Source organism: Lytechinus pictus, chromosome 16 (assembly GCF_037042905.1).
Source record: "Lytechinus pictus isolate F3 Inbred chromosome 16, Lp3.0, whole genome shotgun sequence".
In the NCBI taxonomy this organism is placed as follows: Eukaryota; Metazoa; Echinodermata; class Echinoidea; order Temnopleuroida; family Toxopneustidae; genus Lytechinus; species Lytechinus pictus.
In genome coordinates this window covers 4,179,909-4,193,649 of record NC_087260.1, presented here as the reverse complement: position 1 = coordinate 4,193,649, position 13,741 = coordinate 4,179,909, and the positions used below count along the sequence as shown (strand labels likewise).

Below are 13,741 nucleotides of genomic sequence, written 5' to 3'. Positions count from 1 at the left end.
AGAGAGAAAGAGCAACCAAGAAGAAATTGCAGCATTTTCTAATGCAGATGCTAAAGATGGGATGTGTAAAGGTAATGAATATAGAAACCTTTCGTTACTTTTCATTTAAAGGCCTATATTTTGAACAGTTTTAAATTTTGAATCTTAATTTGTCATTGAAACGTAATTGTTGATTATGAAGGTATTTGTATGGTGCTACAGGTAACATAAAGGATGCTTGTGATTTGCCATACATGTTTTTTTTCTACTTTAGAGTTTACCCCTTTTCAAGCACTTCTATAGATCTGGATTGATCACATGCATGCCAAACAATATGCCTCTGCTATATATTCACAATATCGCCTGAGCATTATTTGGTCATGTCAAAGAGTGAAATTGTGAAAATAGCGTGTGAATTCTTTTTTTCTGTTTTTTTAAACAAATTTGTTACTTCTATTTCTTTTTTTATTTTTGGCAGGGTTTCAAGTATTTTGATATTTATATGAGAGGACGTGAGGAAATGATATGCACAATCATGAATGAAGATATGGTAAGCTCAAGTTGTAAATCAAACAAGTCAATAATACAATTACATGCGGAATAGTAATTTAGAATTTCATAACATATATGTCTTTGAAAACAGTATGCTTGTTTCTAATGAAGCAAGTTGAAACTATATTTTAAAACAAAAAATATGCAAAAATTTGATATGTTATTTGTACATGTACCTCATCTGTGCACTTTTATAAATCTTTTGCCCTTGTAAATAAAATGTGCCTCTTCTCCTTCCCGTTATGGCTACTTCACTACCATAATTTTCACGTCATTTTTTTTTTGGTGGTCATGAAATTTGAGAAATGAGCGGGTCAGTAGCCTGTCTACAATGTTATTATTTGAGTGCAAACATTAAATTTTTTCTCTCTTCGTAATTGATTTTCCCTTCTTTTTTTATTTTTTGTTCAGTCAAACAATGAAACGCCTTCTCCTGGGATCGAAAAGGAACGGTTCACATTTAACAAAACTGACAGTGGCAGCTTTGATAATTTACCCCTTGAACAGTAAGTATTGGCCCTGTTTTAACCCTTATTTAACTGGGGGGTTAGACCCCCCCTCAACAAATTTTGTCACTACGCCGTCGCGCAATTTTTTTTTTTACCATGCCGCTCGCTGACTTTTTACTTTCAAGTTTTGCGCATCTTTGAGACATAATCATGGAACATTTGTAAGTGCCCCCAAAATGTATCTTTTTGTTCTTTCTTAGGGTGATGCAAATTCTGTATCCATAATGTATTCTTTGAAAATCTGTATTACATGCCCTCCTATAGAAAGAATACATGATCTACTGATAGATGTGATAAAAGAGGTAATTTAAGTGAAACATATACAAAAGTTATCCACATGTGACATCACACATCTTTGTCGCATTGCCAATGAGAGGATCTACATTACAATTATGATCTAAACTTACGCTCATAACTCTCTTATTATCCAATTTTTCTCAAACTTTCATTGATCTGTTTCTTTGATATTTCTGTTTTCGCACAAGCTATCTTGTTCCAAAGGTTTCATTTTCCTTTAAAGAATATTAATCGGCATACAAGTACACATTTTCAATTTTAATATGTTTTTAGAAACTCACTTGAATTGTCATATTCCTGTAATGCAGTATTACAAAACTTTGCAAACGATATTAGCAGTAAATTAAGCTGCATCCTTGTTAAAGGTTATGAATCTATTTTCCTGTGTTGCAAACTTTATGAAATTTTGAGGGGTCATATAGTATAATTTGCCTAAGTTATATATATTCTTACCTAAATTTTTTCATGTTTGTTCTGTAGGAGAGAGTTGATGCTTTCACAGAATACTCAACAGAAGTGAGTAAAACTTTGTTTGTGAATTATTGTCTCAAATATGAACATCTGTTTCATTGTATCAGACAATATTAGTACATGTAATTCCTTATGATGGCATGGTAGGGTGAGTATTAACTCAAATGAAGTGACTCCAACTCGATATAGTATACAGTGTATAGGTTCAAATAAACATTTATTATGGATAGTTGAATATACATGTCGTTTAGTGAAGACTCGGGCACTCCCCTATCAAGGCCTCAAAGTGTAGGAGCGCAGCTTATGAAGTAGTACAAGTTTTACTTGTGAAATGCTTGACCTCCAAAACATCTTCTTTTTTTTTTTGGGGGGGGGGGCGGAGCTTATGTGTCCTTCCGTAGATAATACAATTGTCATGCACTCATCGTATCGATGCAGTGCTCTGATTGACAAGTCACCAAGGACGCATACCGGGAAGTTGAATTCAAATCACAGTTTTCGAGTGAGCGTGTGAAAGGTCCGATGCTTCTAAAGACAAATTGCAATCATCAATACAATGATGAGTCAAGATTCACATGTGAAAAGGCCCTGAATGAACTATAACAAAGGACAGTGCCAGGTCTGGAACATAATAATAATAATAATAGACAGTTCTTGTATAGCGCATAACACATTATAAATAATGTCTCTATGCGCTTCCAAAGGACTTGGATATTATTACCCTGACTTTAGCCCCGCAGCCTTTTACAGCGCTGGGGCATTTCAAGGAATAAATTCCTGCCAGGTACCCATTCACCTCACCTGGGTTGAGTGCAGCACAATGTGGATAAATTTCTTGCTGAAGGAAATTACGCCATGTAATAACAAAGAGTAGTTGTAATGGTAATATATAGACAAAATGATGAATGGGAGAAGGTTACTCTGAGGAAATCCAGTGTATGTCACCCTAAGATGGTGTTAAAGTTAAGGTATTATGGTTATATCAAGTCCGACTAAATACAACTATGGTGTAGTGATGTGTAATTTAATCGACTTGGAATGGATATTGTACTCGTACAATATCCTTTCAATTAATGTTCTTGTATGTAAACATCAACCTCACAAAAATTTCTTGTCTTGTCATACTTTGTTACACATTCTTAGAAAATAGATGAACATAATCATTCACATGAAACAAAATAAGAAAAGTTAATAATTGCATATAATCTTTCCTCAAGATCAATGATGTTTCACACATGTGTGTTTATTTTATTGTTTCAATGTACACAGACTCAGTGGCTTCGGGTATATGGATGTAGGCTTGCCACCAGCCTCACCTAGTGAAAGAGAAATTGGTCCAATTGTAAGTAAACACAAAAATTGCCTGATAGTAGTCATTTTGTAGAGATTGTGTCGTTTAAGTACTACATAACATATTTAAGTTGCTTGAGTAATGTCAACTGTTACATAGCAGTACAATTTTTGGTAGTAGCTAGAATGAAACAATGCCAAATTCATCCAAAAGTCATGAAAATAATGACCATTAATTCAAAAACTTATTACCGATATCATTTGTAACACCTGGGCACTGTCTAACAAAGAGTTACGATTGATCCAATCGATATGAACTTTATGGAAATCCATTTATAACAAAAAGAATTTCTACAGAAAATTTGCAAAAATCTTAGTAAACAAAGAGAATCACTTTTAATCTTCATGAGAACAGTGAATGTATGATTATACATGATATCTAGAAAATACTTTGAACAAACATGCATTTTAGATGTTGATGTTGCTGGCTTGCATGGTTATGGTTGTTGGATCAAAATGGGGGCCCAGATTGCTTATTATTTCTGGTTGATATGATATTTAATGATTAATCAGTACAGTGCTTTGAGGCAGTGTTCCGACGTATTAAGCACTATATATAGAAGTGGAAAATTATTATTTATTATATTATTTTTTTGCTCTTTTGCTGTCACTTTCAGAATACAGAGTCAACATTATTCCTCATAGCTGGCTATGGGAAGTACAACTGTCCTTATGTATGGGTGAGAAGCAACCATGATAGACTGGTGAAGGTTTCAGATAACCCATCTTTCTCTAAAGACAGTCCACTTAGACTCAAATCAACATCAAACTGGGGTGAGAGTGGTGAGTAATAAATATCTATTCATATCTTGCTTTGGTGGAGTTATATTCATTATTATTATTTCAGGCAACTTGTCAAAAAGTCTGTGAGTTGCCTTTCAGCATAAATCCTGCTGTAAGGGTTCGATGTGTATTTTCATTGCAGCTTTCCTGCAGTCCCCGTTCTGTCTATGATGACTGTGATGATTTCAATGAAAATCTGTTCGTTGGATTCTTGCCAGAAAGACGCAGCTCCGACTCTTGACAAGGTGCCTTATTCGGGAAAGCACTAAATGGGCACCAGTCCTGCAGCCGGAGTTCATGAATATTCTTATCTTGGTACGCGCAATATAAATCTATGCCGACAGTTACCACAGTAATAGGTGCTTCCCAGCCTATCAAAATCCAATCTGACAACTTTTTGGTTTTATGAAACACCTACCATTTAATGTTGGGACCCGGAATGAAAACCTGTCTTGAACCCGGACCGGAAAATTTTGGAAAAAAAAAATTTGGGTCCTGGATTGGCCCGGAACTCAGAGCCACTGCACAACTGCTGCAGCCCCTATAGAAGCTTGGCCTCGCTAGGTGCACACTAGGCCTGAGTGCACTTTCCTACCCTGCGATTTCAGCGAATTAATCTAAAATTTTTGTCCGAATCTATTCCCAAGTAACAATCTTAACCTGAGTTTCAACCTTATTGAGCATTAGGAACTGCTTTATTTCGGCTTCGATCTTGATTTCATTCAAATTCTCAGATTTAGGGTCTCACCTTGCCGCATATTCTCTTGGATATATGCTGAAATTAGCAATTACAACTGGCAAACGCGAAGGAAACAAACAGTGTTGCTACCCCTCAATGTTCGTTTGGCAAAATTTGACTAAGAATTCAAATGATGACGTTGCAATACCAGCCAAAATTAGGTTGTTTCTTATGCTCGATGGGGCTGAAATTCATGTTAAGGATCGATTAAGTTAGCTTATTTGGGGGTAAATATGAGCCAAGTTTACACATGGAGGTAAATAGTTACATTATCTCGCTGTTTATTTGGTATTTTTCCAAGACCTATTACAGCTTCCAATCTCTGTTCTTTTAGCTCTCAACCCGGACGGGCTTGACCCGGCGGAAATCCCCCCAACTCGCCGGGTTCCGAGTTCCAGCCCGGCACGGCTCCCAGCAAAATACCACCAGTGCCAGCGGCACAGAAATGTTGTTAGCCTAATAGAGCGCTAACACTAAGCCCATTCACATGATTCGGATTGGGAAGCAAAACATTTATTTCAATGTGTACGTAATGCATTGTAGCACTATATGGGCATCGCTGCCACATTAACGGTTGTAACAGGTCCTCTGTTAGCGCTAACAACGTTTCTGTGCGGTCAGTACAGGTGTATCGGGTATCTACATGGAATAATATTGGAGGAGATCATGGACACATTCCCACCATCCCATGGAAAAAGAGAAAAATGAAAAAGGAATTAATTCCAAGACACGACATCACAGAAACCTTTAGAGGTATAAGTTCCCCGTTGAGTGTTTCATCAACATTTTCATCTGACAAGTTGTCAGATCTGACATCTCTCCCTGATGTTGATTGGCTGAGTGGCACTGGTCCTATGGTAACTGTCGGATAAAATGGGACTTGTGGGATAAAACGTCTGATAAGTCCTATCATGAAATGCCTCAATTATTTCCTACCTGGTACCCATTCTCTACACCTTGGTGGAGATTGGAAACTGCAGCTACTGTACTGCTGAGGTGAATTTGAACCATGGAGCTTGTGGTTCAAAGTTCAGCTACTTATCCACTGAGACACAAAACCTTGATTTCCTATACATCTAGTATTTGACTTTAACATCATTTCCATCTCTTTCATTTTATTATATCTTCTACATGTAGATGTGAAGGTATGGCAGATAATAGCCGAGTTAGTGAAGCTGTGTACACGGCCGGCCCCTAAGAATCCATTTGAGGTTAACATGGAGTACTTTGACACTCTAAAGAAAGGCGAGAGGGTCATTGCCTTGGGCGCCATGGTTTATTTCCTTCAGAGTGTAGTGACGGAAGGATGCGAGAGGTCATTTAGTGGTCTAGGTGAGAGCACTCCTCCCCACTTTCCCTCTGTCCTCCCCTGTCATAAGGGTATTCTGTTTAGAATTCAAGTTTGAAAGTCTGTCTAAAGTTCTGTTCAATTGAATAATATTTGGTAATGTCAGTTGTTTTTAACTTCTAACATTCAAATTTATTGTTGATTGACACTTTCTGAAACTTTTTATATATTTTATTTGATAATATGATAATTGTAGTTGTGTCATTTTTTTTTCAAAATAGAAGACCTTTGAGCGTATCTTATTATCCAAAAGCAAAAATTTGAAGTTTTTTTTGTCTTATGAAAATGAAATAGAAAATCCATTTTATTGTTTAAAATGAAATATGAAATAGAAAGACTTTGAAAATTTGTTTTGCCCAATTGATCGTGAGCCCAGTAGCCACTGTGCAGCACCAGATCAACGTAGATTGAGCCATTGAATTGTTGAACGACAAACGTCTTTTGGTCTGACGCAGCTGGGCCTGATAAGCAAAATATTCTTGTGATAAGTGTGTCTCAGTTTCATAACAACCAGAGTTAAATAGAAAAAATCTCTGGAAACATTAGAAATATTCCTCTATAATTATGTGAGGAATAATGTAAAGAAATTTGGGAAGATTGACCAGAAAGGTATCCCCTGATATGATAAATTGTGCATTTTTTCTGTTAATATTTTTTGTCTGTAGTTGCCAATGATTTAAGAGAAGTCCACCGCCTTCACCTGAAAGAATTCCAGGAGGTCATCAAAGAAAATGCTTTGAACCAGCAGGAGGCAAAGAACGGATCTAGTAGGGGAGGCAGTCGGTCCGGAGGAACGTCACCCAGAAAACCGGGAGGCCTTACACCACGAGGGCCTGGTGTAGCTGTTAGTCAGAGGCAACAGACTCAAGCGCAGTACGGAGGAGGGACTTACGGGCAAGCCTACTGATTTCTTCGTGAATGTTCATATGGAGGCGGACTTATCAACATGCCTACTGCTTTACTATTGAATATTCATACGCAGATTGAACTTCTGAACAAGCCGACTGATTTAACGTTGAATTATCGTATCTTGGTGGGACTTTTGGAAGACTTCTGATGCAATATTGAACATTTTATGTGGAGGCAGGACTTCTGAACTTGCTTACTGATTTGAATATTCAAATGGAGGAGGGACTTCTAGGCAAGCCTGCTTATTTCAATAGTCATATAGAGATCTTACAAAGAAGCCTGCTGATTCAATATTGAACATTCATGTGGAGGAGGGACTTACGAACCACCCTGCTGATTCAATATTGAATATTCATGTGGAGGCAGAACCTCTGAACAAACCTAGTGATTTAGTATTGAATATATTCAAATGGAGGCGTAACGGAGTAGATTTCGTTGGATGTGGAGGTGTGGCCTGAAGACGGCATGGACAACATTACAGATGCAATATCCAATATTCACTCGGTGGGAGGCTTATGGACATGCTGGACATGGGCCAGTATTTAATTTGATACTTAAAGCCAGAATTTTGAGTATTTTACTCAGAATTTTGCCTCATTAAAATGCCTTACCATCTTTGGTATTCAGTATAGGGATGCATTTGACAGTGATACTGTATTTGCTATATTTGGTGGGGTTTATGAACAGACGGGAAACGCCTAATGATGTGTCTGGAATTAGGGAGATAATGGATATCGAGTACATGCTTAATGAATATAATTATTTTCATCGAGCAAGGATTTGTAGATGCTCATGGCATTTTTATATTCACTTTCAAAGTGAGGTAGTTAATTTCGTATATTTTGGGACTTGCGTCGATTGTTATGAATATGTGTCTTATCTGTATGTTTAGCCAATTCATATTCAATTACCTCTTAAAATTCATGATTTAAGCTGCAATTGGTCATTGTATGCAACTAGGGGTACTGGTTTAGTTGCATCGGGGTTAAGCTTGAATGGACTGATATTTCATGAACGATTCTCCCTCAGGGGTCATAGTGATTCTGATTTGATTAGAATCGCCTGGCTTGGGGTTGTTTAAAAATAAACATAAGATCTGGGGAAGTTTCTAGAAATAGTTACATGTAGAGGCTTTGTCACATCGCCTTGGTGTGACTTGCGTGTTTTTGCTACCCGCGCGCAGGTCGACCGCATTGACAGCATCTCGCACGCATCTCCCATGCAGTTGCCTGCAGGAGCGCACGCAAGTCTGATTTGCGCGCAGATGTTTCGGGTGAGTTATTTTACAAGCAATCACTCGAAATTCTTGCAAAGAACGATGTGACAGGGCCTTATTAAGTCTGATTGAAATGCCATACCTAACTCCTAACATTTACATGATATATGTAATGCGTAATCTCATTGATCACCATGTGGTCGAGCGCATCTCATTTGCATGATCTGACCAATGCAGTGATGTGATACCACATACCACCAATTTTTCAGTCATTTTTAAATTTTTCATGTCGCATTAATTTTGTTACCAAAAAGCAAAATGAAAACCTTTCCTCTCAATTTTATTTAATTTTCTTAATACAAATATACTGAATAGGCTCGTCTTATTGATAGTCTTCTCTATTAAGGTATGTTTTAAGACTAGCTAAAAAGAGATGCCACACACACTTGTGGTCAGTTCACTTCCCCTTTAACCCTAACTTACCTGGGATATTTTGTAAGCTTAAATGCTGGGGGGTATTTCTGTGCCCCCATATATTTTTTAAGAGTTAAACCTTTTGTTTTGAATAGCATTGAATATAAATATAAAATGCAATATGAATTAGGTGCAGCATCTGTATTATTTCTGTCTACTCAAGGGTGTAGACTGGTTTGTGGGGAGGGCACATCCTGGGGAGGTGGAACTTAATTGGGGGGGGGGGTGCACATTGATCTTGGGGAGATGGAACTAAAGTTTGTAAAATCAACTGTTGAAAGCAGAAGAAGGGGTACAAATTTTGTTTTGCTTGCCAGTGTTAGAACTCCTCAGCGGGAGGGTGCAGGTGCACCCCCTCTCCTGCCACGCCCTTGCTACTCATATGTTTTTTTGTATTTTCAGGGATGATAAGTTATTGAACAAAACCATAAAATGTCCAGTTGTGCTCAAAAGCTAGTGAACCCCACCACAAAATGCACTCCTTCATGGTGAGTGTTGAATAGAGACGACACTATAATGTTTGGCAATCCCAGAGAAATAAACTTTATTGAATATAATAAGTGGAGCGTTGTGGCCCAGTGGATTAGTCTCCGGACTTTGAAACAGAGGGTCGTGGGTTCGAATCCCAGCCATGGCGTAATTTCCTTCGGCAAGAAATTTATCCACATTGTGCTGCACTCAACCCAGGTGAGGTGAATGGGTACCTGGCAGGTATTTATTCCTTGAAATGCATGTGCGCTGTAATCATAGTAATTACGGCAGCCAAGCTACAGCTGGGGTAATAATATCCAAGTCCTTTGGAAGCGCATAGGGACATTATTCATAATTGTGATATGCGCTATACAAGAACTGTATATTATTATTATTATTAACAAGTTTTCACCTGACTTCAGAATTAAATATTAAAACATGGCTTAACTTGAACACTTATATTTTCTGGTGGGGTTCACTATGTTTTGAGTACCACTGTAGATACTGATAATAATAGTACCATTCTTTATAGACGCATAACGCCTACAGTTCTCTATGCGTGAGGAAAGCGGGAAATATAGTTAGAATTGTAGATTTAAACATTAAAAATAGAATATGTACATCAAAGAATATTAATACAAAGATTGAACCTAACTTATTTAAACATTCTAAAAGAGGTGGGTCTGTAATTGTACTTTGAATTGCTCAAGTTGGGTCATATTTTGTAAAGTCAGGGGAGAGAATTTCCATTGTGCTGGTGCAGCTTTCTGGAAAGCCTGATCCTCATATGATTCGGTCTTGACAGCAATTTCAGAGAGAAGATTTTGTGAACCAGAATGGAGATTACGTTTGGGTTTATGAATTTGGACAAGTTTTTTAAGATAAGCAGGTGCAATACCATGTATACATTTGATTGTTAATTGATTGTTACATTTGATTGGTGGAGCGTTGTGGCCCCGTGGATTAGTCTCCGGACTTTGAAACAGGGTCGTGGGTTCAAATCCCAGCCATGGCGTAATTTCCTTCAGCAAGAAATTTATCCACATTGTGCTGCACTCAACCCAGGTGAGGTGAATGGGTACCTGGCAGGAATTACTCCTTGAACGCTTTAGCGCCTATTAATATGGCGGCTCAGCTACAGCCGGGGTAATAATATGATACCAAGTTTCAAAGTGCAGTTTAGTTTATGCACATAGTAAGTGCACTATATAAATGGACATATAATTATGAGAAGTTTATATTTGATCCTTGAAATTTTGTCTACCATTTGGAAAGACTGGACATTGGGGAATAATTGGTCATGAGGCCAAGCGGTTGACGATGAGGTTGAAGATGGAGTGAAATTAGACCAAGCAACAATTCACCAGAATATTTCTCTATTTTGCATTAAATGCACACTCAAGTCGTTTATCACTTTTGTATCATCTTTTGTATTAATAACACCACCACACAGTCTGAAAAAAACTCTATTTGTTTGATTTTGTGATTAAAAGAGAGAAAGACAGTACATGTCGTTTGTGTGTATAAATGTCTTTTATGTTTTAGATCAAACTCTAATTAGAGGGTCTAGAAGAATTCGTCATCTTGATTTATATGTTGTTGGTGAAAACTGTTTGCCAAGTGACATAATAATCAACTTTTATGGTTATGAGCATCAACAGAAAGACAAGTAATTTGTTGTAAAACAATTTGAAAAGGAAGATTGGCCAGAATATTCTTGTTTGGTGTGAAATAAGAGATTATTGACAATTTCAGAGGAACCCCGTGTACTCGCATTCCCCCTAAAAGGAGCTATACTGTACACAGGAAAGTAGCTTGTAAGGCCTATGGGACCACTCACATTTATGAAAGTTATATATTTCATGCTCATACAGAGCATATTAAGCAATTGTTTAAAGACATTTATTTCACCCCGGTCATCAGATCCTGAGCTTGGCAGTTGCCTGCACACAACCTCCCTTGGTAGTATTCCAACAAGAGTTTCTGAAATCGATTATGCCCTCATACAAGGAAACTTCAGAAAAAACTTAGTATATCTTTGGAAAAATTATACCTTTTAATGATTTTGTGAATTATAGAGCAGCTGGAGAAATTGTCCCTTTCCTTGATCACAAAGATGTAATCTCTGCTGGGAATTTGAAATTCCCTTATGCATAATAATTACAACTTTTGCAACTTTAGAAAATGCATAGGCCTACTTGTATTTATCTTGATCGCAGAAGATGATTATTTTGTTCAAATGTTCACCTATCTGCTTCTTTTGATCATTTTTTGTTTTAATTCTTCCGGGGGGGGGGGGGGGGGGGGCTGCATTGAGACCCGTATGTCTATTTTCATATGAACACTCTGGAGAGCCCTTCAGACTTGCAAGTGTGAAAAGGAAAACCTGAACAATATATCTGATTTTTGTCAATTTCAAAAAGCTAATTTCTTAAAATTACGTTTTCTGCTATATCACATTTCACTTTGCTACCCTCATGCAATGCAATAAAACAGATGCTGAAACATTCGGGACCCTTTTTTCCCCTGGCATTACTGTGCATGACGTGGAGCTGTATGCCTTTGTAGGCAGCTAGGATCAGGGGGCCTGTAAAATTTGAAAATATAGTAACTCACTACACTGATACAATGCCTTCATTGCACTCCCCATGAAGTGAGCGCGGACTTTTTGTTTTGCTTGTCAAAGTTTTTTGGACAGATTCTCACCCAGTAAAAGTCAGACTCTGCTATCCATGCCTGCCCGAAGGCCTGGGATGCACCCCCATAAAATGATAACTTCTCAGCTGAGTAATATACATCAAAATAATTACATTGAATTAATAGTAATATGATAAATGAAAGATATTTAAAAAATGTAGACCCTGAGATTGAGCAGTATGTAGTTCTGAAATATATATGCACAGTAAAGATTGATTATCTAAAAGAAAACAAATTAAGTTATTAAAAAAAAAGATCAAACCAAGTTTGATTCAAAGAAGGTTCAAATGTTTATTATGTATAGGAAAGATGGAGATTAAGTATTTAAAGGACAAGTCCAAACATGCACCCCAACAAAAAGTTGATTTAAATAGAAAGAGAAAAATCCAACAAGCATAACACTGAAAATTTCATCAAAAAAAATCGGATGTAAAATAAGAAAGTTATGACATTTTAAAGTTTCGCTTAAGGACGTTCCACAGTTATGTTTGTGCGCATCATGATCTGCGCATATTTTACACTCTGCGCGCTGACGTCACAATGGATGAACTGGTGATTTAATCAGCTGTAGGTAATGTGAGCTGATTTTTTTTCCTTATCTGCACTAACTGCAGATCCGATGTGTTATTTTATGAAGCTAATAAACTGGAATTATTCCATCATGTCCATGGAACAATTTTATTCCTCTACAATTTCAAAATAGTTTCAAAATAGTTTCTCTGTAGTGCTGCAAAGTATGATGAATATGACCTCGAGTTTGAATAAATGGAAAAGTGGTTCGGAATTTTTCCTCACATATATAGATACTGCTTTTGGCGCGTGATCGGGTGTTTTAAGAAACAAATTTGCTCTAATAAGAGTGCTGATAGTTTGAACATAAGCACACGAACCCATATTTTTTAATGCTTGCACCTCTTAGGTATACCTTCCTCTATAACTTTGCAAAGTTTGGTGAAAATGACATGGGTTTTGAATAAAGTGCAGCATTTCTTTTACTTCTCAAGTTTGTTATTGAAATTTGAAATTTTTGAGGTTGAGTATCTTTCCCGCAATTTCTAAGAACTGAGAGTGTTGATAGACTTAAAGGAGCAAACAATAAATATTGATAGCAATATACATAGATTATCCATCTTACGGATACAGGCATATTACAAAATTTGATAACTTTTTCATGGATTTTCACTAAGTAATAGGACTTTAAACTTATTGTTGTGATATCGTGAGGTCTAAAAATGCCAATTTTTTTGGATGCGCAATTCTTAAGAACATCATCCATTTTTTGGTTAACTTTGAAGCTCTATAGCAAAAAATCAAGCACATGAACCCATGCTAATTTTTGCATATTTGGAATATTCAGGTGCTAAAGTATCTATGTGCAAAGTATGATAAAAATGACATGGATTTTCAATGTTTGGGAGCAAGACTACGGAACCATTCGCATTTTAGACGGTATTACAGACTTGTGCTTGTTTTTGGTGCATTTTATGCTGTTTCAAGCCATCTCGCTATACTTTGGACACTGATAATTTGAAAACGAGCACATGGACCCCATAGTTTATGTCTTACTTTCTTCTGAATATATTCCTCTACAAATCTAGAGAGTATGATGGAAATGACATGGATTTTGAATGTTTGGGAGCAGGACTAAGGAATCATTCGTATTTTAGACATTTTGGGCGGTATTAGACTTTTGCCCGTTTGCGGCGTATTATAGATTGTTTCAAGCCAACTCGCAACCGTTTAGACACTCATAGCTTAAAAACGAGCACATGGCCCACATGTTTTTAATATTTCAACGTCTTCAAAATAAAATCGTCTACAAATCTAGAGAGTAGGATGAAAATGACATGGATTTTTAATGTTTGGGGGCAAAACTTCGGAACCATTTGCATTTTAGACGGCATTACTAGACTTTTGCACGTTTTGGGCGCATTTTTTGCGATTTT

The 13,741-nt window shown here is 37.0% G+C and overlaps 1 protein-coding gene across 1 annotated transcript; it reads left to right on the top strand.

Moving 5' to 3' along the window:
- LOC135157006 (uncharacterized) lies at positions 1-10,605 on the top strand. Its single transcript, XM_064111305.1, has 8 exons — positions 1-71; positions 458-529; positions 943-1,037; positions 1,818-1,853; positions 3,078-3,150; positions 3,776-3,941; positions 5,818-6,012; positions 6,694-10,605. The coding sequence occupies exons 1-8, from the start codon at positions 42-44 to the stop codon at positions 6,933-6,935; spliced, it is 909 nt and encodes a 302-aa protein (XP_063967375.1). The 5' UTR covers positions 1-41; the 3' UTR covers positions 6,936-10,605.
- Positions 10,606-13,741: the final 3,136 nt, after the last annotated feature.

Coding starts and splice junctions, on each gene's coding strand:
- LOC135157006 (XM_064111305.1), top strand. CDS start 42: ATGCAGATGCTAAAGATGGGATGTGTAAAG. Junction 530..942: donor CAATCATGAATGAAGATATG/GTAAGCTCAAGT, acceptor TTTTTTGTTCAG/TCAAACAATGAAACGCCTTC. Junction 3,942..5,817: donor ATCAAACTGGGGTGAGAGTG/GTGAGTAATAAA, acceptor TTCTACATGTAG/ATGTGAAGGTATGGCAGATA.